This window comes from Perognathus longimembris, chromosome 2 (genome assembly GCF_023159225.1).
Source record: "Perognathus longimembris pacificus isolate PPM17 chromosome 2, ASM2315922v1, whole genome shotgun sequence".
NCBI classification, from domain to species: Eukaryota; Metazoa; Chordata; class Mammalia; order Rodentia; family Heteromyidae; genus Perognathus; species Perognathus longimembris.
In genome coordinates, this window is record NC_063162.1 from 31,313,019 (window position 1) to 31,336,291 (window position 23,273).

At 37.9% G+C, this 23,273-nt stretch overlaps 1 protein-coding gene across 1 annotated transcript; it reads right to left on the reverse strand.

The window, feature by feature from the left end:
- Nucleotides 1-1,431: 1,431 nt before the first annotated feature.
- Fas (Fas cell surface death receptor) lies at nucleotides 1,432-22,823 on the reverse strand. The gene is made up of 9 exons (XM_048338748.1): nucleotides 22,706-22,823; nucleotides 10,739-10,892; nucleotides 9,306-9,443; nucleotides 7,763-7,871; nucleotides 5,770-5,831; nucleotides 5,571-5,633; nucleotides 4,171-4,241; nucleotides 3,038-3,062; nucleotides 1,432-2,242 (listed from the first exon to the last, which is right to left on the reverse strand). Exons 1-9 carry the CDS (start codon nucleotides 22,733-22,735, stop codon nucleotides 1,911-1,913), a joined length of 984 nt encoding a protein of 327 aa, XP_048194705.1. The 5' UTR covers nucleotides 22,736-22,823; the 3' UTR covers nucleotides 1,432-1,910.
- Between the last annotated feature and the right edge of the window lie 450 nt (nucleotides 22,824-23,273).

Below are 23,273 nucleotides of genomic sequence, written 5' to 3' on the forward strand. Positions count from 1 at the left end.
GAAGTCTCTTTGTAAGTCTTTAGCCCACTTGATGAGCGGGCTATTGGTTCGTTGCGGTTTTGTTTTGGAGGAAGGTAATTTTTTTAGTTCTGCATATATTTTAGATATGAGGCCTTTGTCTGTTGAATGGACAGTAAAGATCTTCTCCCAGTCTGTGGGCTTTCTGTTTATCTTGAGAGCTATGTCCTTTGCCGTGCAGAAGCTCTGCAGTTTGATGAAGTCCCATTTGCCCAACCTTTCTATGATTTGTAGCCTTTATGGGTATTATTTGTTAAGGAAGTTCCGTCCTGCGCCAAGGAGCCCAAGTGTTTCTCCTACTCCTTCCTTTAGTGTTTTCAGAGTGTCTGTTTTGATTTCGAGGTCTGTAATCCATTTGGAATTGATTTTGGTGCAGGGTGATATATAAGGATCTACTTTTAGTTTGTTGCATGTGTTGAGCCAGTTTTGCCAGCACCACTTGTTAAAGAGGCTATCTTTCTTCCATACTATTGTTTTAGCTCCTTTATCAAAGATTAAGTAGGCATAGTCCTGTGGGTTCATTTCTGGGTCTTCAATTCTGTTCCATTGGTCTTCAGGCCTGTTCCGGTGCCAATTCCAAGCTGTTTTTATTACTATAGCTTTATAATACAGCTTGAAGTTGGGTATTGTAATTCCTCCAGCACTGTTCTTTCTGCTTAGGATTGTTTTTGCTATTCTAGGTCTTTTACTGTTCCATATGAATTTCTGGATTGCTTCCTCTATTTCCTTAAAGAATGGTGTTGGGATATAAATGGGTATTGCCTTGAATTTGTAGGTAGCCTTTGGCAATATTGCCATTTTGATTATATTAATCCTCCCAATCCAGGAGCATGGGAGGTTTTTCCATTTCCTTAGTTCTTACGTAATTTCATTTTTCAAGCTTTTAAAGTTCCCATCAAAGAGGTCTTCCACTTCTTTGGTTAAGGTTATTCCTAGGTATTTTATGTTTTGGGGGGCAATTGCAAAAGGAGTTGCTTTCCTGATTTCAGCCTCGGTCTTTGAGTCCTTAGCATAGAGAAAGGCCGTTGATTTTTGAAGGTTTATTTTATATCCTGCAACTTTGCCAATGTTTTGGATCAGCTCTAGTAGCTTGGGGGTAGAGTCTATGGGATTCTTTAGGTATAGGATCATGTCATCTGCGAAGAGAGAAAGTTTAACTTCATCTTTTCCTATTTGGATCCCCTTTATATTTTCTTCTTGCCTAATTGCTCTGGCTAGGAATTCTAGTACTATGTTGAAGAGCAGGGGAGGGAGTGAACATCCCTGCCTTGTTCCTGATTTTAAAGGAAATGGCTTTAATTTTTCACCATTTAGAGTTATGCTTGCTGTTAGTTTGTCATAAACTGCCTTGATTATATTCAGGAATGTTCCCTGGAATCCCAGTTTTTCCAGGGCTAGAACCTTATTAATTTCTGTATTCAAGTACCATGCAGCTTTGTCTGACTAGCCTCCTTCCCTGGTAAACATTGGGGAGCTGGGAGAGAGGTAAAGTAGTCTTTCTTGTGACTTTGACATTGTAACAAAAAGTTACAGCTTTTATAGGTATCCAGTCAGCTTAACATAACGACATTGAGGCCGGCAGAATCATGCTAGATACCAGAGCATAGCACTAAACATTTTGTCTCCATTTATATTTCTTTTGGGGAACTTATTTATGCTTCACAAAGTCTGTTTTTCCAATTTGATTTTAAACATTCTTGAAGGCAGAATCATGAGATCTTCAATATGTATCAATATAAGAGCTCTCGAAAACTAACAAAAAATACAATATATCACAAAAAGTCTAGCAATTGCCTTAGTCATATTATTGCCTTCTGTAAGTATAAACGTTTTTCTCATTACTTTTTTCTGTTTATTGATTGTACATAGTCAAAACTGAGTTTGTTAGCTCTCTAGGCCAAACTTTGTTGTTCATTTTCATGTCTAAAGTTTGATGTTGATTTTTCAATATCTGCCCGGATCATGTCCTGAATTTTCTCTGCAAGAGCACAAAAATTGGCTTTCTTGAGACTTTTGACTAAAGTGCTAAAGGCACCCTTCTTCCCGTGGAATTGATACCAATCACGGAGTAGCTGGACTTTCTGCTCAGCGGTGTCTTGGGGATTGTTATTCTTGATCTCATCTATTTTAGCTTCATTGATATTATTTTTCCGGACAAAATCTTTTACTTGATTTATTGTCATTTGCTCAGCAATGTCAGTGATGTATTTACTCAAGTCCACATCTGAAAAAGAGAAAATGAGCTCTGAAAGTTTGCTTTTCTAAATAATATTCCCATTACCGAACACCATATTTATGTTTCCCTTATCATACTTAACAATGAGGTAAACCTTAGAGATCTAAACACCTAGTTGAAGGAAAACAAAGAAACAAACATAAAATAAAAATAGTCTGGAAATGTGATTTCAAATCCTACTCTTCCCTTTACCTGATCATGACAGGTAACATCTCTGTATTTCCTGTCTCATCATTTTATAGAAGTTTGTTTTAATCACCTCTAAATTTCCTTATAGACATAGTGAATGATGATGCACAAACCTACAAGAACAGGTGAAAAGTTTATGATCATTGTATCTCTGAATCACAGGACCAAGGACAGAACCAATAGAACATGTGTGTTGTTCTAGAGTTAGGTATATTCATACTCATAACAGCTAAGGTTATAATTCAGTTTCACTTCTATTTTAACATCTGTTATAATGGTGTGCACAATTCCATTTCCAACTGCATCTGAGACAGGAGTTCTATAATATGTCTGAGAATAAAGGAAAATTTTCATAAGCCTGAGATTATACTGTCCTACTGCTATGTGATTTATTTTCAGCTATAAGTTAAAAATAGTTATATGTTTAAACAAACTACCTGGCAATCCTTTGATAGTAGGTCTAAAAAAACTATAAGTTCAAGGAATGGCAAAATTTTCCATATAGCATTGAAATTAGTATTGTTATTTTATTCTGAAATTAAGTTAGTTCTATAAAGGAAGCCCTACATGAAATAAAATAATAAAAAGCCTTACCTATAAAATTGAGTGGCATTGTTTCCTGGGAAGAAAAAAGATAGAGGCAAGGGGAGAGATAAACAAAAACCAATTATTTTATTATCCATCTCTTCCTTAACTATGAAGGAAATACAACCAGCCGCTTGTTATATTAAAATTAGGACATTAGACTAGGTGATTAAAAGGGGTTTTCCAATTATTTGAATTTTGAATCTGAAAAGAGCTACCCTTTGCCATAAACTAAGAAATATTAGAATCATTTTTTTCTTTATAAAGACAATAAACCTAGGAATTTATTGAGTAGTTTGAGTTATTTTTCATATAGACATATTAAAATAAACAGTAAAGGTAATAATCTAAAATTTTTATTACTGTAATTATTACTGGTACCAGAAAATGGCTCAAGATGGAATTTCTTGAAAAGAATTCTAGTTTTCTAGAATTTACTTCAGTCAGGAGAAGAATGCAATAAGAAACTAGTTATTGTCTGGCATCTAAATCAATAAATTCTTCAGTTGCAGATATTCTAGATAAGAAAGGTATCCAAATGAACTAATTTCTCTCTCTGGTGTAATATTTTGTTATTTTCAATGCCTTTCATTATTTTAGAAAGCAAAAGATTAACTCAAAAGCTACCTAGGGAGAGCTGAGGTATGGAGGTGGTATGTGTATGTATGTGTGTGTGTGTGTGTGTGTGTGTGTGTGTGAGAGAGAGAGAGCGAGAGAGAGAGAGAGAGAGAGAGAGAGAGCGAGAGAGCGAGCATGCATAGTACTGAGTAGAAGCTATACTGTGGTGGATTTTCATAACAATCACAGCCCCAACATCAGAGCCTGGACTTTGATACGGAATCTATGTCTTGGTAAAGCCTCTCCTGTGAGTCCACCACCAATATGAAACACGGACCTTTGCCACATCCATTTCCTCCTATGTTGCTTCTTACAGTGTTTGTGTAAAGCTTACTTGACAAATAAGCTAACCAGATCTTAATTCATTTTTGATGCTGCTCTAATTTATATAATACCAAACACGAAGCATAATGTTGAAAAGAAAGTAACAAAATAAAAGGTAAGACAAAAAGAAACACAATAAAAGACTGAATTACTACTTTCTTTGTCTTCTCAAGAAAGCTGATACTTATTTCAACACCTACGTCATTTAAGGGTGGAAATTCATGATCTCCACGATGTGAATGGTGCCGCTGACATAGCCAAAATATCACCCCTGAAAGATAAAAGAAATTTCCATCTCAGACCTGGTAGGAAGCACGTGAACACTCTTTCACACTAAGAGAAGTATACTAAGGAAAGAGGAGAAATTCAATGAAACTTAAATTCCCCAACACAGCAGGAAACTGGACTAGGCTAATCTCACCTCCCACGGAAGCAGGTGCTCTAAAAGCAGGCAATATTTTAAGTAAGTCACGTTTTAATTGCCACAAGCTCACCTAGCATGAAACTGGCTTTGACTTAACTGAACAACCACCAACACTTCATCTCTAGCATGGTGGGTGTCATGGTTGTGGCAGGGAATAGAAGCCACAGAGCATGACAAGTAGATGTGAGGTAGCATTTCATTTCTAGACGTTCAAGTGCATACTCTCACACATAACTCAAGCATGTACACTCAGTGAGTGTATGAATGGAAGTCAGTGTGAGATGCAAGAAAGGAATCTAGAAGTTTCTGAGTACATTCACTGTTCAAACATCAAGTTGGCATTAATAGCTAAACCAACTCGAAAACTCAAGGCAACCTGATCTTCATCTAAATGGAACAGTGACTTGTAGCAAATGAAAGGGGGGAAAAGGTAGATTTTAAGTTTCTGAGCATTAGCATCACTCGGTATTTTATGATTGATTGATTTAACGGCACCTTATAAAAAGTAATTATGACTGCACCCAAACTGGGTTTATCTGATGGCTTTCCTAAGTAATTCTTGCATAGAATGTCTTGGCAACATGGTTTAAATCCAGGAGAAGGAATAATAATAATAATTATTATTATTATAATAATAAAAATATAATTTTAACAGATAATTATAAACAGTTTTGTCAAGGGAATGAGGGAATCTAGAAGATCAGTTGCTTAAGTCCCCTTCAATATGCCATTCAGGGAACACCCTGGATTTTTGTGTTCACCTAATATGTAGGACAGGCTCAGAAGATGGCAAAGGGTTACTTCTAGCTTTTGGCCCTTCTGCCCCTGCAGACAGTACCTATTCATAAACACAGTAGGAATCCCAGTTCAGAATACCAGTTCATCTATTCTTACCAGCTCTCAAGAGTGCATTCAATTCTCAGAAACAAATAGTACAACACCCTTGTGAATTGCTACTTTCCATGTCGTTTCCTGAAAGTTCATATATATTACATTGAATACCAGTGGCATATTTATTCATGCACATAATGTACTTCAGTCATATTCACCTTTCTATTATTTATTCATATCCCCTTGCCAAGCAATTTTAACAAGTTTTAGTATTCTCTTTTCACACTTCCATATACAGTACTTCAATCATATTCTGTCTATAGTTTGGACAAATTAGGAACTCACCCCCAATTATTGGAATCAATAAGAGGCTCCATAGGTAGTGCAAGCTGGATCTAGAAACCAAAGCTTAGAGATTTCATAAGAAAATAAGGAATTGTTTTAAGAATAAGCACTCTCAAGTAATAAAAAACAATGAGCTTTTGTAGATATTCAATGGTGGGATGGGAGGTGGGGGAATGTAATCATAACAATAGATTATTACTTTCTTTTTTGCATTTGGTATTGCTCGTTGGTGTGCACTTCTCGATGATTCCATGTTCACACCTATAAAGAAAGAAAGTTTGATAGAGGAAATTCAGGAACCCTGGAAAGATTCCTCTATCATTTTTCAAGGGTGCATTATAAATCAGGGTCCACTTTATTCATCTTTGCATCTCTGGCAAACATTTCCCTTCAACAATTTCTAGATGAGCATCTAATAGTGGTATAAGTTAATATCACAACGTGGAGATTTGAATGGAAGAGGTTCTTAAAGAGGTGAGTATGTTTTATTAAGACATAAGAAGTCAAAAAAGGCAATGACACAGTGACTTACAAGAGAAATAAATAAATAAAAATGAAAATAATGTTGAAACTAGGAATAAATGGAATCAAACTATCAGCTTAAAATAAACTATTTTAAAAATAAAGTGTTGAGCAATTTCAAAACAGCTTAGAAGGACCAGACAACAATGCTTGCTCATGGTATTGCTCAGGAAAGCTAGGATGCTGTTCACTGCAGATTCTCATGTGGGATTTTCTTCCAATGCTGGCAGTCAGATGCTCTGAATTCACAGCCCACCTTTTTGCATTACTTCAGTAGGTGAGCTTGGACGAACCAGTTAACTCCCAGGAACCTGTCATTTCATTCATAACATGGAAATAATCCTATTATCTGCCTTAGAAAGCTATGGTGAGAAGAATATTATACAGACTATAAAGTATTTAGAACTCCTATTACTATTATTCGACTAGCTCCTCTCCCCCCCACCACTATCTGTCATTATCTGGGCACACAGACATTTGAAGTGAGAAAGGAGAAGCAAAAATAGATGCATATAAAATATTTCTAACTAATAAGACATGAGGTACCACATCCCTCCTTTTTAAAAATCCTATGAGATAAAAAATTGCCCTAGATGAATTATAGGCTTAAGGAGAGACAAGTAAGTAGTAATCCTGAAAATGTGTATTTATATAAAACAATATGTCAGGGATGGGAATATGGCCTAGTGGCAAGAGTGCTTGCTTCGTATAAAACAATATGTCAAATACTATGTCTCAAAGTAATATATGCATATTTTTTTTAGTGTTAAGGAATCAAACTGCAAGCCATGCACATGCTAAGTAAGCACTCTACCACTAAACTATACCCAAAGCCCCACCACAAACATTTTTACAACACATATTACCCAATCTTATCTCTATGGAAATGACAGAGGACACTCTGGAGAACAGGGTTTCTGGATGGAGGGTAGAAAAGACTGAGAAGCAAGAAGGGCTGGATAAAGAAGGCCCTTCCTTGCTTTTCGTGTTCTAGAGCCTGGTTTTCTCCCAAAGGTAAAACACTTGATTAAGTATGGCATGTTTCTCTGGAGTAATTGGGCTAGCTTTGAGCATATCACTTAATCACTCATCAGATACACAAAATATCTAATTTGTTCTCTCTGCAGCTACCATTCCATCCCTGAAATACACTCTTCATCTATTTGTACCCACTACTACTGTTTCTTTTCTTACTTAAGATTAAAGCCCCATGTCCTATTTTCAATCTCTTCTTTCAGACAGGCTTGAAAAGTTGTCTTGAATGACTTATAACATCCTGGCCACACATTTCTTCCTGCATTTGCCACATGGTGTCAATATGCAATGACTCTTTCTTTCTTGTTTGTATTTGACGCTAGACCTGAGACCTTGATGACAGGAATGTGTCTCACAGAGTAGCCAGCACAGTGGCAAATGCACAATTAATGATCAGTGTCAATAATGATCAGTATCAATAGTCATCAGTGTCAATAATGATCATCACCAAGGACAGTCAGTGCTCAGTGATATTTTTGAATGGGAAGATGTTCATATAGTTGTCTGAAGAAGAAAACTAAGACTGAAGGCCTGATTGTATGGTTTTGGGGGTTTTTTTGTTTGTTTTTTTTTAACTAGCGTGGCTTCACTCTACAATGGCGACATCTCCCAAGGTTTGAAAAAGTAAAACTTACGTGGCACAGGGGTTGCAGTGATCACATACAGATGTGTCACAATAAAAGTTTGGTTTGCATCTGCACTTGATATCCTGGGTCAGGGTGCAGTTTGTTTCTACTTCTAAGCCTACAAAAGCAATGTGCAAGTGAATAAATACAGCAGCTAGTTATCAATGTACTATAAAATAATGGTCAAGGGCTACATGGAATGTTGAAATCTGCTTAGTATCATATTGAAATGACCAACACCCATTGAGCAGTCTTAAGTAGTTAGGAAATCTTGAAATCACTCCCCCCACTATTGCTTTGATGGTTCCTCGGTTGTTGTATTCTAGAGCCTTGCTACTCAAATATGTGGCCCATAAACTACCTACATCATCATCAAAACTTGTTGGAATGTAGCATGTCAGGCCATAACCCAGCTTTAATCAGGCCAATGTTAAGGCCTCACTTAAAAATTCGCTGATATCTAATTACTAGTGTTTGTAATAGTACCCTAGGCAATTCTAATGCACAGACATGGTTAGAAACATCGTTTTAAGGAAGGCACTGGTGGCTCACGCTTATTATCTTAGCTACTGGGGAGGCTGACATGTAAGGATCATGGTTTGAAGCCAGGCCCTGCAGGATAAAGTCCCTGAACCCCTTATCTCCAATTAACCACCAGAAAACTAGAAGTGTGGTATAGTGATAGCCTTTTGCAAAAAAATGTTCAGGTACAGTACTTGGGGGCTCGAGTTCAAGCCTCACAACCAAATTGTTTTAAGGACTGAATAGGGCCAAGCAATGCTTTAGGTCCAGAGTTTTCATCATATTTTACAAAAGTAGGAATCCTTTTTGTGTTTCAATCTGGCCCCTCTAAATAGATGAAAATATCGTACAAATTCAGGTTTGCAAGCAGAATGATGAAGACAAATTAGATCCCCAAAGATGAGAGCATACCCTGTCATATGTTGGGTTTTTCTATCTGGCTATGAACAAAAACTATCGTACAAGCATAAATCAAGGCAGGAAAAAAATAGGTTCTGTGGTGGTTTTTTATTTTATTTTATTTATTTATTTTTTTGCCAGTCCTGGGACTTGAGCTCAGGGCCTGAGCACCGTCCCTGGCTTCTTTTTGCTCAAGGCTAGCACTCTACCACTTAAGCCACAGCTCCACTTCTGGTTTTTCCTGTCTATGTGGTGCTGAGGAATTGAACCCAGGGCTTTATGTATACGAGGCAAACACTCTTGCCACTAGGCCATATTCCCAGTTCCAGTTCTGTGGTGTTGATTAGAACTGATTATAGGATTCATATGGTTGATATTAAGTCATCTGCCTGTTTACAGGGTTGATGTTAAGTTGCTAGTTTTCATGTAGGAAAATTGTTGAGACTTGACCTACGATTATTAGTGATTATTAGCACAGTGCCTAGTCCTACATTACCCAGCCAATCCATGCCAGCTTATTCCTATATGCCAACATAGCACCTGAGAAGCTTTCCATCTTAAATTAGATTGTGAGTGATTCTACTTGAAGGGCCAGAGTTGGTCACTTTTGATTGCTTTCTAAGGCACTTACCATGTCCTCCATCACAAGATCCACATCTTCTGCACTTTGTAGAATAATGCTCCTTGTCTGTATATTCTTTTCCTTCTTGGCAGGGTTGGCAGGACAGTTCCACCCCATTGTTTGAACAGCCAGCACATTTTCTGGTGCCTGTCCAAGAAAAAAAGGTAGATTTCTGAAGCCTAGGAAACATACAAGAAAAAAAAAAAACATTAAAATTCTGATTATAAGGTTTTTTTTAATGTTTTGTTTGTTTGAGGCTTGATTTCAGGGCCTTGCACTCTCACTTGGCTTTTTCACTTATGACTTGAGCTCTACCACTTGTGTCACAACTGCAGTCTGGCATTTTTTTCCTGGTTAATTGAAAAGAGTGTCTTGGACTTTTCTGCCCCAGCTGGAGTCAAACTGCTATCGTCCATTGTTGTCTTCTTGAGTAGTTAAGATTACAGGTATGAACCTTAGCTGCCTAGCTATAACTTATTTTTTTTCCTTTGAGTCCTGAGGCTTGAACTCAGGCCTCAGTCACTATCCCTAAGCTTTTTTGCTCAAAGTTATGATTATACCACTTGAAACACCTTCCTAGTTCTGGCTTTTCGTGGTTAATTAGAAGTAATAGTGTCATGGACTCTTCTCCCTGTGCTGACCTTGAGCTGGGATCCTCCGATTCAGTCTCCTGATTGGCAAGAAGTGCAAGCATGAGCAACTGGTGTCCAACTCCAACTTTTATTTTTGAGATCTATTTAACATTAACAGTCATCATGCCTTTAGAAACACAATAGCAAACAGGTAGCACCAGGTTGACAAACATTTATTAGAGTTCTAAGTAGATAGACCATCCCCAAACTGACACAACCACCCATCATTGCTTAGGAGAGGTTTCGATTTCAGATCTGAAATCAGTTTGTGTTTCAAAATACAAATTTAAAAATCTGTTGGTTTTTGTCTCAATCCTTTTCCGGTTCATCTGGTTTTTTTTTTATCTACAAACATGCAAATATATTTTCAGGCATCAGTGATAGAAAAAAGGTTTTTGTTAGAGATTTTAGAGATCTGATTGAAGGCAAGTATTGAAACATATCCTTTATGAGTGGAAGACCCTTGATATCCAAGCTCTAATGTTTGCATGACATATCATTGTCAGTTTTGAGATAACAAGCTTTAATACTCAGTGGAGTCTTCTTTTCTCCCTGAGAAATAGACTAGACAAACCTCTTGTGTCAAAGGACTTTATGTTGTTTGTAAATTATACCTCTTTGTATCTATATTAAAGAAGTTGTAAAGATGAATGACACTAGTTTTGGAAAGTAATTTCAGATTTTTTTCCCCTGGAAATGTTATATACTATAGGAGCAGCAAAGCATGTAAAAATATTGAATTCACCATTACCCTCTGCCACCCTCAGTGATTTTTTTCATGCTGATCTCAGGATGTTTTGCGGACCTTACCAGGTGGACATGGGCGACCACAGGACTGGTCCCCAAGCTGCTGGCCTTCTGGGCACCCAGTCTCAGTTTTAGTAGCATTTGTCCTCAGTTTAGATTTGGTATCAACCGCTTGAGCAGTAATGCTTGACAAGGACCCAACAATAAAGGTAAGCACCTACAAAAGGAAAGCATGAAAAAAAAATCTTTACTGATTTCAAAACAAAACAATTTGAGAAACAGGTGTCACCCAACTGGTTAGATGGTTGGGTCTAGTGTGCAAAGGCAAAGTGCACTGTAGACAGGCTCCATCCTCCTGTTAATTACCAAGAAAGGAGCAAACACACTCCTCCTGCAGCAGTGACCATGAGTTCCCAAAGCCACACTAGAAATCCAGCATGCATACCAGGAGTCAGAGCTCTTCAAAGGGGAGAGGCAAGGGGACTGGCTATCATTTACTTTCCTGTGTCTGGGGGTGAAGTTGCATGATTTCGCCAAGTCTTAACTTCTTTCTATACATGAAGTAATTTTTTTTCCTCATGGGTCTGTGGTGATCATTAAATAGATCGCTGTGTTTAGATCTCTTAGTACAGTTCCTGGAATATAGTAAACTGATGCTCTCTAATAAGAGGATACAATAAGATCATAAAATTTAGGTGTGGGCCAGTAGAAGTAAAGGAATTTCAAAACAATTATAGTTTGAATCCCTGTTCTGCTAATACTGCAACTCTAGGTGACTGACACAACCTCCCTGATTTTCTATTTCCTGAGAAGAATGTTTTCTGCCTTAAATGGTTGTCATGAGAATTTTTTAAAACATGGTAATTTTCATCAAATCAATACTTAGCTTATAGTATGCTTGTTCCTTTCCTTTTAATACACAACTACACAATCAAGTTTTTTTCACTATAGTTATTTTTTCTTCTTTATTGTCAAAGTGTATGTAAGGCAAGTACATTTCTTATCCAACTTGTTACCTCCTTCCTCATCCCTCCCCCCCACATCTCTCCTCTCTCCAGCCCCCCCCCTCATGAGTTGTATGGTTGGTTTACACAAAATGGTTTTGTAAGTATCACTATTGCAATTGTTTGTCTTTTTATCCTTTGTCTCTCAATTTTAGTATTCCCTTTCACTTCCCTAGTTCCAATACACGTCTATACAGTATCCGGGGTACTAAGATCAGTTACAGTAATAGCAGGAGCAAACCCACAGAAAGGGAATATGAGAGAGAGAGAGAGAGAGAGAAAGAGAGAGAGAGAGAGAGAGAGAGAGAGAGAGAGAGAGAGAGAGAAGGTACGGTTTCACATGGTATGTTGAAACTAACTACAGCAATGATATACCACTTATTTCCATAACATGGAGCTCATTTTGCTTAGCATTATCTTATGTGTTCATACAGGAATAGCTATTGAACTATTGTGATCTTCTGCTATGTCTATCCTAGAGATGTACTAATTATTCCCTATGAGGGAAGCCATAGAGTTCATGTTTCTTTGGGTCTGGTTCACTTCACTTAGTATGACAATCAACAGTTTTGATTATATCTTCATTGTTACCCAAGGATACAATGAAAATCCCACTGAATCCAATGTAAAAATTTTACCCTGTCTCTAGAAAAATATACTTCCCTCCCAGAACTAATATTTACATCTATTTTTCCTTCTTTTCTTCCATGGACATTGAATCAAACATATCTTAATAACTGACTTGTCTAATGTCACTAACTAGCAAAAGATAAGGCTGAGACTTGTGTATGTGTCTTAATTCCCATTATAGTGCTCTTTCTCCAGTTTTGGAAGACGAGCAAACTTAATATAGAATATTTTCTATGTTAAGCTCTATATTTGAGCAATTCTATGCAAGGAACAATGTGGCTATATATAGTGGCTTCGCTAATAAGCCACTGCCAATTCAACGCAACAGAGATTTACAAAGTTAACTTCAAACTATACCAAGATAAGTACACTCATTTAAATGGAAAATGAATGTTGAGTTTCCAAAAAACAGATGTGCGGTGTGTAATATATTAACAATGTAAAGATGTTTCAAACTTTGTATTTTGCTTGTCTTATTTATTTATTTATTTATTTATTTATTTATTTATTTATTTATTTATTGGTATTGAAGATTGAAATCAGGGCTTGATATGTCAGGAAACTGATAAACCGTGGGCTACATACCCAGTCTATAATTTGCTGTTTTTTAAAAACTGGCCAGTTTGTATTTGTGCAGCATCTTAACTTGGAAGAACTATTTCATTACACTGGTGTACATGGTATTCATGTTGTAGATTTTTTAACATATACATATATATATTCATATACATATATATTCATATACATATATATGTGGCTGAGAATGTGCTTTAGTGGTAGGATGTTTGTCTAGCATGCATGAAGCTCTGGATCTGACCCATCAGTACCACATAAACAGGAAAAGCTGGAAGTGATGCTATGGCTCAAGTGGTAAAGTGCTAGCCTTGAGCAAAAGGAAGCTCAGGAACAGTGTCCAGACCTTGAGTTCAAGACCCAGGACTGGCAAACAAAAACTAAGACACATTATATGATCCTTTTCCAAGATATGCAAACATGTGGCTCTGAAATAATATACTTATTATTAGTGTCAACTTCTCTTTTCAAGGTGACAGTTCCTATTTCTTGCTTTCCAACAATGAAAGCTCATGCTGTTATCCTGCAAATAGTAGATCCCTGCCATATCAGAAACTGGACAGTTCATGAATGGTAACACAACTGGGCAGTTTTCAAGTATTCCAAAGAATCAATGGCTGATACAGGAGAGGCTTTCAAATAAATGGCATTTAAATGTGGAAGACTCCCAAAGTTCTATCAAAGATTGAAAAAGTTAATTATGCTGTTCTGAATCCCAGGCATTACCAACACACCAAAATGCTCAAATCAATGGAAAACTTCCTCAGTAGGTGAAGAGATCAGTAAGTCTTATTCACAACAGGTAATCAAAATTGAATCTAAACCACACAATACCGAATAGGATCAATTCCTTTCTACTGCCATCCACCTGTATTGCTATAAAGAATAAAGTTAATGATGGGTCAAACTTGCCTTCAAATCTAGTTTCTTACTAGAAGCAAGAAAATGGCACAGATTTAAATTCAAGGACGTGATATGTAAAGGGATCAGGCTGGTCCACCTTGACACTAAAGGTCAATGCCCAATCTGTGTGTGCAGAAGTACATGTGTGTGTCTGTGCATGTGTGCATGACCCTTGTAAGTATACAGCCCTATTCTCCTTGATATGCAAATGTCAACCAAAAAATCTAGGAGACGTTACTATGAGTAGGCCCATGATCCCTGGTTTAAATGGACAAACAGTCAGGAAATCTGCATATGCTACCTTCATAGATTGTTACCACTACAGCCATTCCTGAAAAAATACACATTGATTTAAACTTAGCTCTCTAAAAGAAATAGCATTCCTACTTCTCATTTTTAGATTTGAAGTTTTATTTTAACATTGGAAATTAAAGTTCATTATCCAAAATATAATCAGAATTTCAGGAATGGAAAACCCTATAATAGAAAACAGTGAAAATACACAAATATTACAGAGACATTAACCCCAACTTCATTTCAGATTTAATTATAATTACTGTACAGAGTTGCTTTTCTGGAAATATTTCTGACTTCATATCAGATAATTATATTATGATTAAAATAAGATGAATCTGAAGAGCATGTTATGATTGACTGATTTGTGATTTGATATAAGTAGTTCTTTTTAAATGTTTGCATTAGTTCACATTTGCAGAATGCAAACTATGTTACAAATATGACCTTTTTATAGTGTGTGAGAAATGACTTGTCAAAAAGTCCAAAATTGCAACCAGCTCACAAATAACTCTAAGATAGCACTTCCTGCTAGTTATATTTCTTATTTGTGAGAAAGTTTCCTAATTACTTTTTCCTCCATCTAGTTACAAAAACAACTAGAGTGTTAGCCTTTAGCAAAAAAGCTTAGTGACAGCACCTAGGCCCTAAATTCAAGCCCCACGACCAGACAAAAAAAATCAAAAAGGAAAAGGAATAGATGTTAGGGGCAAGGGAGGATTTAGGGAGGGTTACTCTGTGACCCAGAAGTCAACTTTAAGCCATTTGGTCTAGGAATACAAGATGAAGACCCCCCATAAGCAGACAAATGGTGGCAAGGAAAGTGATGTTTGCTAGGTGACAGCAACTTAGGAAGAATCTGTTTGCGTGCCCCTTCCTCCAGATGAGAACCAGAGGTTCAGGGACCTGCCATGTCCATGTGTGCAATGTCCAGCAGAGTCAGAGAGCTGGGACGTAGAAACTTCCCAGAGCACGAATTCAGGAGAATCTGAGAAACAGAAGCACTGGACATGCAGTCATTGCACCATCAGATGAAGAATTGCTTCTCAGGGCCATTCAGAATATTAAATAAAAGAAATGACGTAGGAGCAGGCAGCAGGGAAGATACCCACGCCCCTCACCTGTCACCTGACTAGGAGAGGCTCACTGTGGTCACCCAGGAGTGGTCAGACTGAAGAAATTCTAAGCCCTGTCAAGGAGGAGTGACTCCAAAGAGTCAGGATAGCCACTGGCTCTGAGGAAGGAAGGAAGATTTGAGAAGGAAACTAAACAAAAAAACAACACCAACAGGGAAATCACTTTTGTTGTTGTTATTGAAGTTAAAAACAAGCAGGGAAGGATCTTTTTTTAAAAAAGGTTTGGGGTTAGTGAAAAGTGTTAGCCCTCTAAATGACAAGAATGAGTCGACAGACGCTGTCATAGTGAGGGTGATGTTCAGTACTGAGTGCACACACTGGACTGACTACAGTTTGTGGTGACACAGGGAGGTAGCAGCAATATTTTTGTTCCCTACTGAAGAATGTTTTGCTTCCTTTTTGTTTTTTCTTCTTTTGAGATAGGGTTTAATGATGTAGGTGCATGAATAACCCAGGATGGCCTCAAATTCACAATCTTCCTATTTAAACCTCATAAGTGTTGGGGTTACAAGAGTGTACTGCCCATCTGGTAGAGAGTTTTAATGCTATGTGAAAGCCACAGGGCCACAATTTCTCCAGCAAGCCTATCGTGCTCAGATACTTCAGGAAACATAAAGCTCTCTTGGTGAGGAGTACAATAGTGGCCCAAATAAGTCAACACGAAAAGCATCTGGATTTAAAAAAATGTAACGAAGGGAAATAAATAAAGGATATTTCTCTGGGACGTGTATATTTGTTCATGCCTGTAATCCCAGCTAATGGGGATGCTGAGGCAGGAGAATTGCAAGTTCCTGGGCACTGGCAACAGAGAGAGATTCTATTTCAAAAAGAAGTAAAGGAAAACAAAAGAAATAAAAGGAAGGAAGAAAGGAATGATGAAAGAAAGAGAAAGGAAAAAGAAAGACCAATGTGTCAACAAGAAGTTATTTTTAAAACATCAAAAATTATTGTGATATTTACATGCATGAATATAATAAAACTTTGATTAAAGTCATGCCTACTATTGCTTTCCCCCCCTCCCTTGCCTAAATAACTTTAATGTGTTTTCTTTCACTTTCATACATACTCATCCCATCACTGTCTTTTCACCCTCCTCATACTTATTTCCACCCCTATCAGTCCTGGTTTTACAGTTAAAACACGCCAGAATTTTTAGAGTTCAATGAAAGTTATCAGGAAAACCAGTAACTTTTCCCCTGATTTTGCTTAACTCATTTGTGTTTTCTCTACAGTGAACATGAGCTCACTGCCGGATACAAATTAAAAGGTACACTGAGTTGTAGCAAGATTGGGTTAAGCTTACAGATCCATACTATACTCATTATACTATATTATATTGTATATAGTAATACAGTATATATTTATATGTATGTATATATGTATATGTAGTATGTATATACTATATTCACTATACTATACCATGTTCATTCATACTAATATTATCTCTATCTATATTCATTGTGTTTGTTTTAGACAAATCTGCAAGATTAGTTTGTGTAATTATTTTTCAATAAATGAAAAATCTGGATAACAATGGTAGTAAGCTTTAGTAGCAGCTTACTCCTAAAATTTGGAAGGTGGAAGGATCTTAAATATTTGAATTACTAGCATTTAATTCTGTAAAGAAGTTGGTACATTTCTTAAAAATTATTTGTTATAGAAACAGTTCTCAGGGCTGAGACTGTAACTCAATGATAGAATGCTTGCTTATCATGCATAACTCCCCAAGTTTAAAGTTTGGATCCCAGAGACCCACTTTCTAATGTTCTAACTTTCTAACTTCTAATGTTTCCAGAATCTGCCAAAATAGCATCATTAGCTGGAGGTCAAGGTCTGAAACATGGCCCTTTGGGAGACATGCTCTATTCCAACCATAACACTTAGTTGGATGTGTTATATGTCAACACTATGTGTTCAAAACAAACAATAAACATGGGGAAGTGTGACACTTTTTTTAAATGTCAAAAATCATATGTATTTACGTCCTACAACACGATGTTTTAAAATATATGTATATTTTGGGATGGCTAATTAATTTGTTAATTGATTTCTGTTTACATGTTCACCACTCTTCCTTGTGGTGAGAATGCTTAAAATCTACTGATTTTCAAACATACAAATACATTAGCACCAATTACAGTCTAATTATAGATCACTCAGATATGTTCATCTCATCTAAGTGCAATTAGGAATCAGTTGACCAACATCTCTCTACATTTTCTTTCTCTTAATAGAATAACCACTTGGTAAACCCCATTCTCAGAGTTCAACTTTTTTTAGATTCCACATGTAAGAGAAATCATATGGCAGTTGTCTTTCTGTCCCTACACTCTGGTTTTTAAATCAGGCCTAACTTCTTTAAAATGTTAGTGTGAAAAAAGTATACAAACATTCTTTAGTGGTAGCAAAACACCAAACTGAAACATCAGCCAGAAGTTCGAGCCTTAAACCTATGTGCTGACCTCATTCACTTTCTCTCTATGGCTTGATTGCTCATGATCTCTGCCTTCAGAACCAAACATGTTGATGTTTCTCTTATACTTCACATATTGTTATGGTGTGACAGAGACAGAGAGGAGGAAATATATAATGCTGCATGTCTAGACCAAAGAACACCATGTTGTTGATTAATCTAACACCAAGTTTAGTCTAATTTTGCTGGTTTACACTAGTCATGGCTTGTCATGGCCTACTGAAAGCTTAGCTACAAAGCTGGGCTGTAGACATACAGTGATCAAATTTGTAATTCACAAATCTGGCTTTACAAAAATGCAAAGTATCATACTAAATTCACCATCATCTTCACTAAGTGGGGGTGACATGCTTGTGCAGCAGTTCAAATTATGAAGGGAGTTGTGATTGGAGAGAACCAACTTACTTCTATGAAGAAAAGGAAGGTGACGACAATTCAGTCTTAACCGCCACCTTCTTTCTAATGGGGGTCAACTATTCACACTGTCATTTCAAAACAAAAAAAACTAGATAAGAAGATTGAATAATTCCTGTTTTGGTACTGGAGATATTTAATTGGTGATAACTGGAGAATTGAATTGGAAATATTTAGTTTGAGTGACAAGAAGTCTAATTATATAAAAACCTAAAAATATTTTATCCTCTCTTTAAAGCAAGGGTTTCCCAGAAAGAGGAAAAGACTAATTAGGTAACTAAGTGTTGCTTTCCTGCTTTTAAGAATATATACATGTAACAAAAAGCATAATAAAGTACACCTAAGGTAATTACAAATGATTCTTTCATACTAAGGAAAAGTTATGTATGTATTTATGTGTACACAAATATAGAGACAACAGTCATTTACAAAATGTTTTATAATAAATTATAAAAATAAGTAATTACAAATTAAAATGGATAACAAAAATATGGTAATCTGAACACATCCAGCAAAAATTATGATGGAAGTAGAGGTTCAGATCAGGTGATAGAGTGCTAGCCTTGTGCAGAAAAAACAAATAAAAAATGAAAGGCCTTGAGGAGGTAACAAATTGTATAAGAAATGTACCCACTGCCTTACGTATGAAACTGTAACCCCTCTGTACATCACTTTGACAATAAATAAGTAATTATTTAAAAAAAATGAAAGGCCTTGATTTCAAGTCCCAGTACTAGCACAATAAATGAATAAATTAGAGTTAGTTAAATAAAATGTATCAAATGGAATTAAGTGGTTTATCGTTGTTATCAATACACCATGTGAAATTATGGCTTTTTCTTTTATCTTTCTTCCCCTTTACCTGATGTCACTGTAACTGATTTTGGTACCCTGGGTATTGTATATATGTTTATTGGAACAAGGGAAGGGAAGGAGAACACCAAAATGGAGAGACACAAGATAAAGGATGAACCAATGCAACAGCAATACTTATAAAACTATATGCTATAAGCCAACTGTACAATTCTTGGGGGGGGGGAATAGGTAGAGGGGGAGGTGGGAGAAAAATGAGGGAGAAGATAACAAGTTTGATAAGAAATATACTCACTGCCTTACACATGAAATGGTAACCCCTCCATACATCACTATGACAATAAACAAATTGTAAAAACATATCAAATGAAAATTCCATAGCAATACAAACAGGTTTGTACTACATAAAAAATGACAAATAGTAGAGTACAAATAGCTGTGGTTAAATATTTGTGTGTGTGTGTGTGTGTGTGTGTGTGCATTCACGCATGAATGAACATAGTCAAGGCTATAAATAAAATTAAAATGTTCCTATTAGAGGGAGAGGATGAGTGATTATTTTTCCAATATTAAATTTCAAAATAAATCTAGTCAATTTTTATACTTATGTACTTACTTAAAAGACATTAGATTTAGTGTCCTAAGTTTTGTTTTGAATCGTTTTTGATGATATAGATTTGATTTTAAATTAAATCTTTTTATTATGTCCTTTTATTACTTTTTAATCAAAAATAGAAAGCAACTATTACAAACATGTGCTCAGTAAGGGACTTTTAGACCCAAGATAATTCACCAGAAGTCCTCAGGAGAGCAGTGGTTTTCAAGTGGGGATTTCCTTATTCAGGTTTCTGAACATCTCAGAATATGGAGATTCTCCTCAACTGACAATTGTGCAACTGTGACCTGCCTCCCCTTGAAGAATTCCCTATCCTTTAGAGAGATTCCTGTGAAATTGTACTACTTCCATTCTAAGTATTTAGGACTAAATGACATGTCCACTGTCCCAAGGAGATTTCACAAAGTCAATATCCAAAATCCTGCTTCTTTGCTTATCTTCCTGTTTTTCTCCCTCTCTAAATTTCAGGCAAGAAATTTACTTTCCTCATTAAACTTAAATTGGTGTCTCCGGCAGACAATTGTATTTCGGCCCAGGACAGTAGAGGATTTTCTATTTGTGTAACGGGTAATGAGCAGCCCTGATGGTCCCCAAATATCAATTTACTATTTTGCCTCATGATCTTGACATCATTTAGAAACATGTGTTTTCATATCCTGAATGTTAATGTTTGGATTTACATTTTATCACTTTACTACAATCATAAAATATTTCGGACATCCTTGGAAAGTCCATTCAAACATAAAATCAAGTCCTAAGTTCAAACCTCAGTAACACCAAAAATAAAATAAAAAACGAAACAGAAATCTCATTTAAAGTTTCTAGAGCCATATTAAGGAAAATCATTAAATTATACATGAAGTGATTGTCCACTGATCAGTACCCCAAGCTTTCCTGTATGAGTACTTGTAACTATACTGGTTTCTTTTTCCAAATAACCTCTTCTTTCCTTTTCAAACAACTGCTCAAAGAAATATGAGAAAGACTGCCTGCCTAATGATTGCTTGTATTTCTTCCAAAAATTACAAGTAAATGCTGCAAGGTTTAATTTACAATTTCACAAAACAAACACATAAGCAAACAAAAACCCCAGAAACACCCACAGATAAAAAAATTGTAAAGCACATTTGATTCTTGCTGTCTCCTCTAGAAATTTGTGGACATTTGGGGATTTCAAACCTATTTGTGAATATCATTTAAAACACCACTCAGAAAAAAGGGGAGGGAAAAAAATAAAAACAACTAGTTCCAAGGGAGTAGAGAAAAGCAAATATAGCAAAGGAGATAGGTTGTATGTATCTAGATAGTGCTAGAGACCAGAAGATGAACAGAAGAGGGAAGAAAAAAGGAAACAAAGCAGCTACTCCATCCTCTCCAAGCTAATTAAACGTGTTTCTATGTTTTATGTCATTCACACTAGGCTTTCATTTTACTTATTGATACTATTGAGGACACATGGGGGTGGGGGTGGGGGAGGGAATGGAGCACAAAGCCAGCAAGCATTCCCTGGAGACTATTAGGGGGGACACACAATGCAGAAACTTCTTTAAAGATAGAGAGAGGCATGATGTTGGGCAAGTGGTGGTGCAAGCTAGGATCTGTGTAAAATAAAATGTAATCATGTTAGATGACAGAAGCAGAAGATATACTGCAAAATACAAACTGTGACTATCTAGGAGATAAGATTATGTCAGAAGTTTACATTTTTAGTCACCTGCACTTATAATATTAATTAATAAGCTTTCATTTCCTTGGTCACATAGCATCAATAAATATAATATTTTTATTTTCATACACAAATGAAAGTATCTGTGCATATTTTTAGAAGTGCAGTTTCATTGGTGTTTTAGGAGGGCATTCTCTGGTGAATGTTAAAGTCTCAAGGAGCCTGAACATTGAACATTATTTCTGAAAGAACCAGGGAGACTTCCTGTAGCCACCCCACCCCATTTTATCATAAAAAAGGTCCCATATATCACAGCTCTTTCCTTTGTAATCTTAAATGTATTCTGGAAATGAGATGCAACCAGCAAACGGCCCAGTGGCCTGGGGATCAGCTGAGAATTCAAGCCAGCTCTGCCACTTGCTGTCTGTTAGAACGACTGAGACCCTCTGGACTCATTTCACCTGCAGGAAAATGAAGGGGACCTCTGCGCCAGGACAGGCCTTCATGAAAACTGATTTTGGGGAAACACCCATCACCCACGCCTAGGCCTTAGTTGGAGTTCTAGGAGCAATCCATTCGGATCTCAAGCATCAGCTTCCTGAGGCCACGTCCCCCTTGATTAGCCAACCAGCTAGCTGGCATTTCCGAGCCAGGAATTCTCCAAGAGGCTCCTGAGCATCATCAGAAGGCTCGGTGCACGAGTTGGGTGGGAACTGGTGATCAGGCCTCCCCCAGCGTTCAGAGATCTGTAGAGTTCAAGCTAAGAAAGGCTAAGGGAAAAGGGGGGCTGAGGGGAATACAAGAAAACAACCCTATGAGAGAGGCCACGACGTGCTGCCTTCAGGATAGGAATTCCCTGAAGGGAAACAAAATAGTTTCATTTTCTGCGTGGCCATGAGAAGGTAAACAAAGGCCAGTCACCCAAGATGACTGTCTCACAAATAGAGAATCCGACTTCTGAAGAGATTGGGGAATCCATCGCCTAGAGCAGGCTTACTCCCCGAGTTTGAATTATCAGAAAATGAGCAAATCACTTCCCAAGATCATTTCTTTCCGGACCTCGGGTCGAGAGGGCACACTCCAAGCCTTCGGATCTTTGGCCAGGCAAGTTAGGGCCCGTCCATAATCCCCACCTCTCCCGGCCGGGTGCCCCCAGACATCCCTAAGCGTCCCAGGCCCCCATCCCAGTCTGCCTTCTCCCCTTGGGCATCTCCTTTCCTACTGTGGTTCAAAAGCGCGGGTGCAGTCCCAGCTGTCCGGTGGCTGGCTCAGTATGTAGCCCCAAGCAAAGCGAGTGTCCGGGCTTCCAGAGCACTGTCTCATCAGTTCCCCATCCTCCAACTCACTCTGTCAAACGCGGGCCACGGCTAGCCTGGGGCACCCCCGAGTTCCCAAGCACTCACCCCCTGCAACTACCCGAAGCCCTGAGCGCTTCCCGCGCTCTGCTCACGGCGCCCGCCCCGCGGGCCTGGCGGAGAGAAGCCCCATGTGGGTAGCAGAGGGCTCACCAAAGGTGGGAGAGTCCAGATCCAGGGCATGACTGGGGATCAGTGACCGAGGGAAGAGTGCCTCGAGACTCCCAACCCTGGTAGAAGTGACCTTCCTGCCGGGCCCGTGGCCTCCGGGTGTGTCCTCTGCCAGGGCCCGCCCCCTGCGCGCCAGCCACGGTACTTCCCTCTCCCCAGAGGTGTCTTTGAGTACCTGGGTGCTACTCTTCAGAGAGATCAAACACTCCCTAAAATAAAAGCCCCTGGTTTGGGAAGGAAGCTTGGCTGAGGGGGGATCCCCAGGTTTGGGGGGTGAGGGCGGGGGGGGGGGCCTAGTTCCACTGATTCAGCAACTAGCCATGAGTAGGGGTCGGTAGAAGGAAGCCAGCCAGTGTGCAGAGAGAGTCAGGGTTTATTGCACAAATGGGTATTCCCCACTGGGGTGTTTCCGCAGTGGCTGGTAAAAGTTAACACAAGAAAAAATCCTAAATGCCACATTACTGTCTCCCCTTAATTTCTACTATTTCGACTTGCTCAAAACAGGACAGTCACAGAGAGGCTTGCGCGGGGATGGGGGGAGAGGGGGCCT

What these genes read in the sequence shown, in the direction of transcription:
- Fas (XM_048338748.1), bottom strand. Translation starts at nt 22,735, where the DNA reads ATGCCCTGGATCTGGACTCTCCCACCTTTG. An exon ending in TGGTCGCCCATGTCCACCTG is followed by an intron (nt 9,444 to 10,738) that starts GTAAGGTCCGCA and finishes TTTCTTGGACAG; the next exon opens with GCACCAGAAAATGTGCTGGC. An exon ending in TACCAAATGCAAAAAAGAAA is followed by an intron (nt 5,634 to 5,769) that starts GTAATAATCTAT and finishes GAAATCTCTAAG; the next exon opens with CTTTGGTTTCTAGATCCAGC.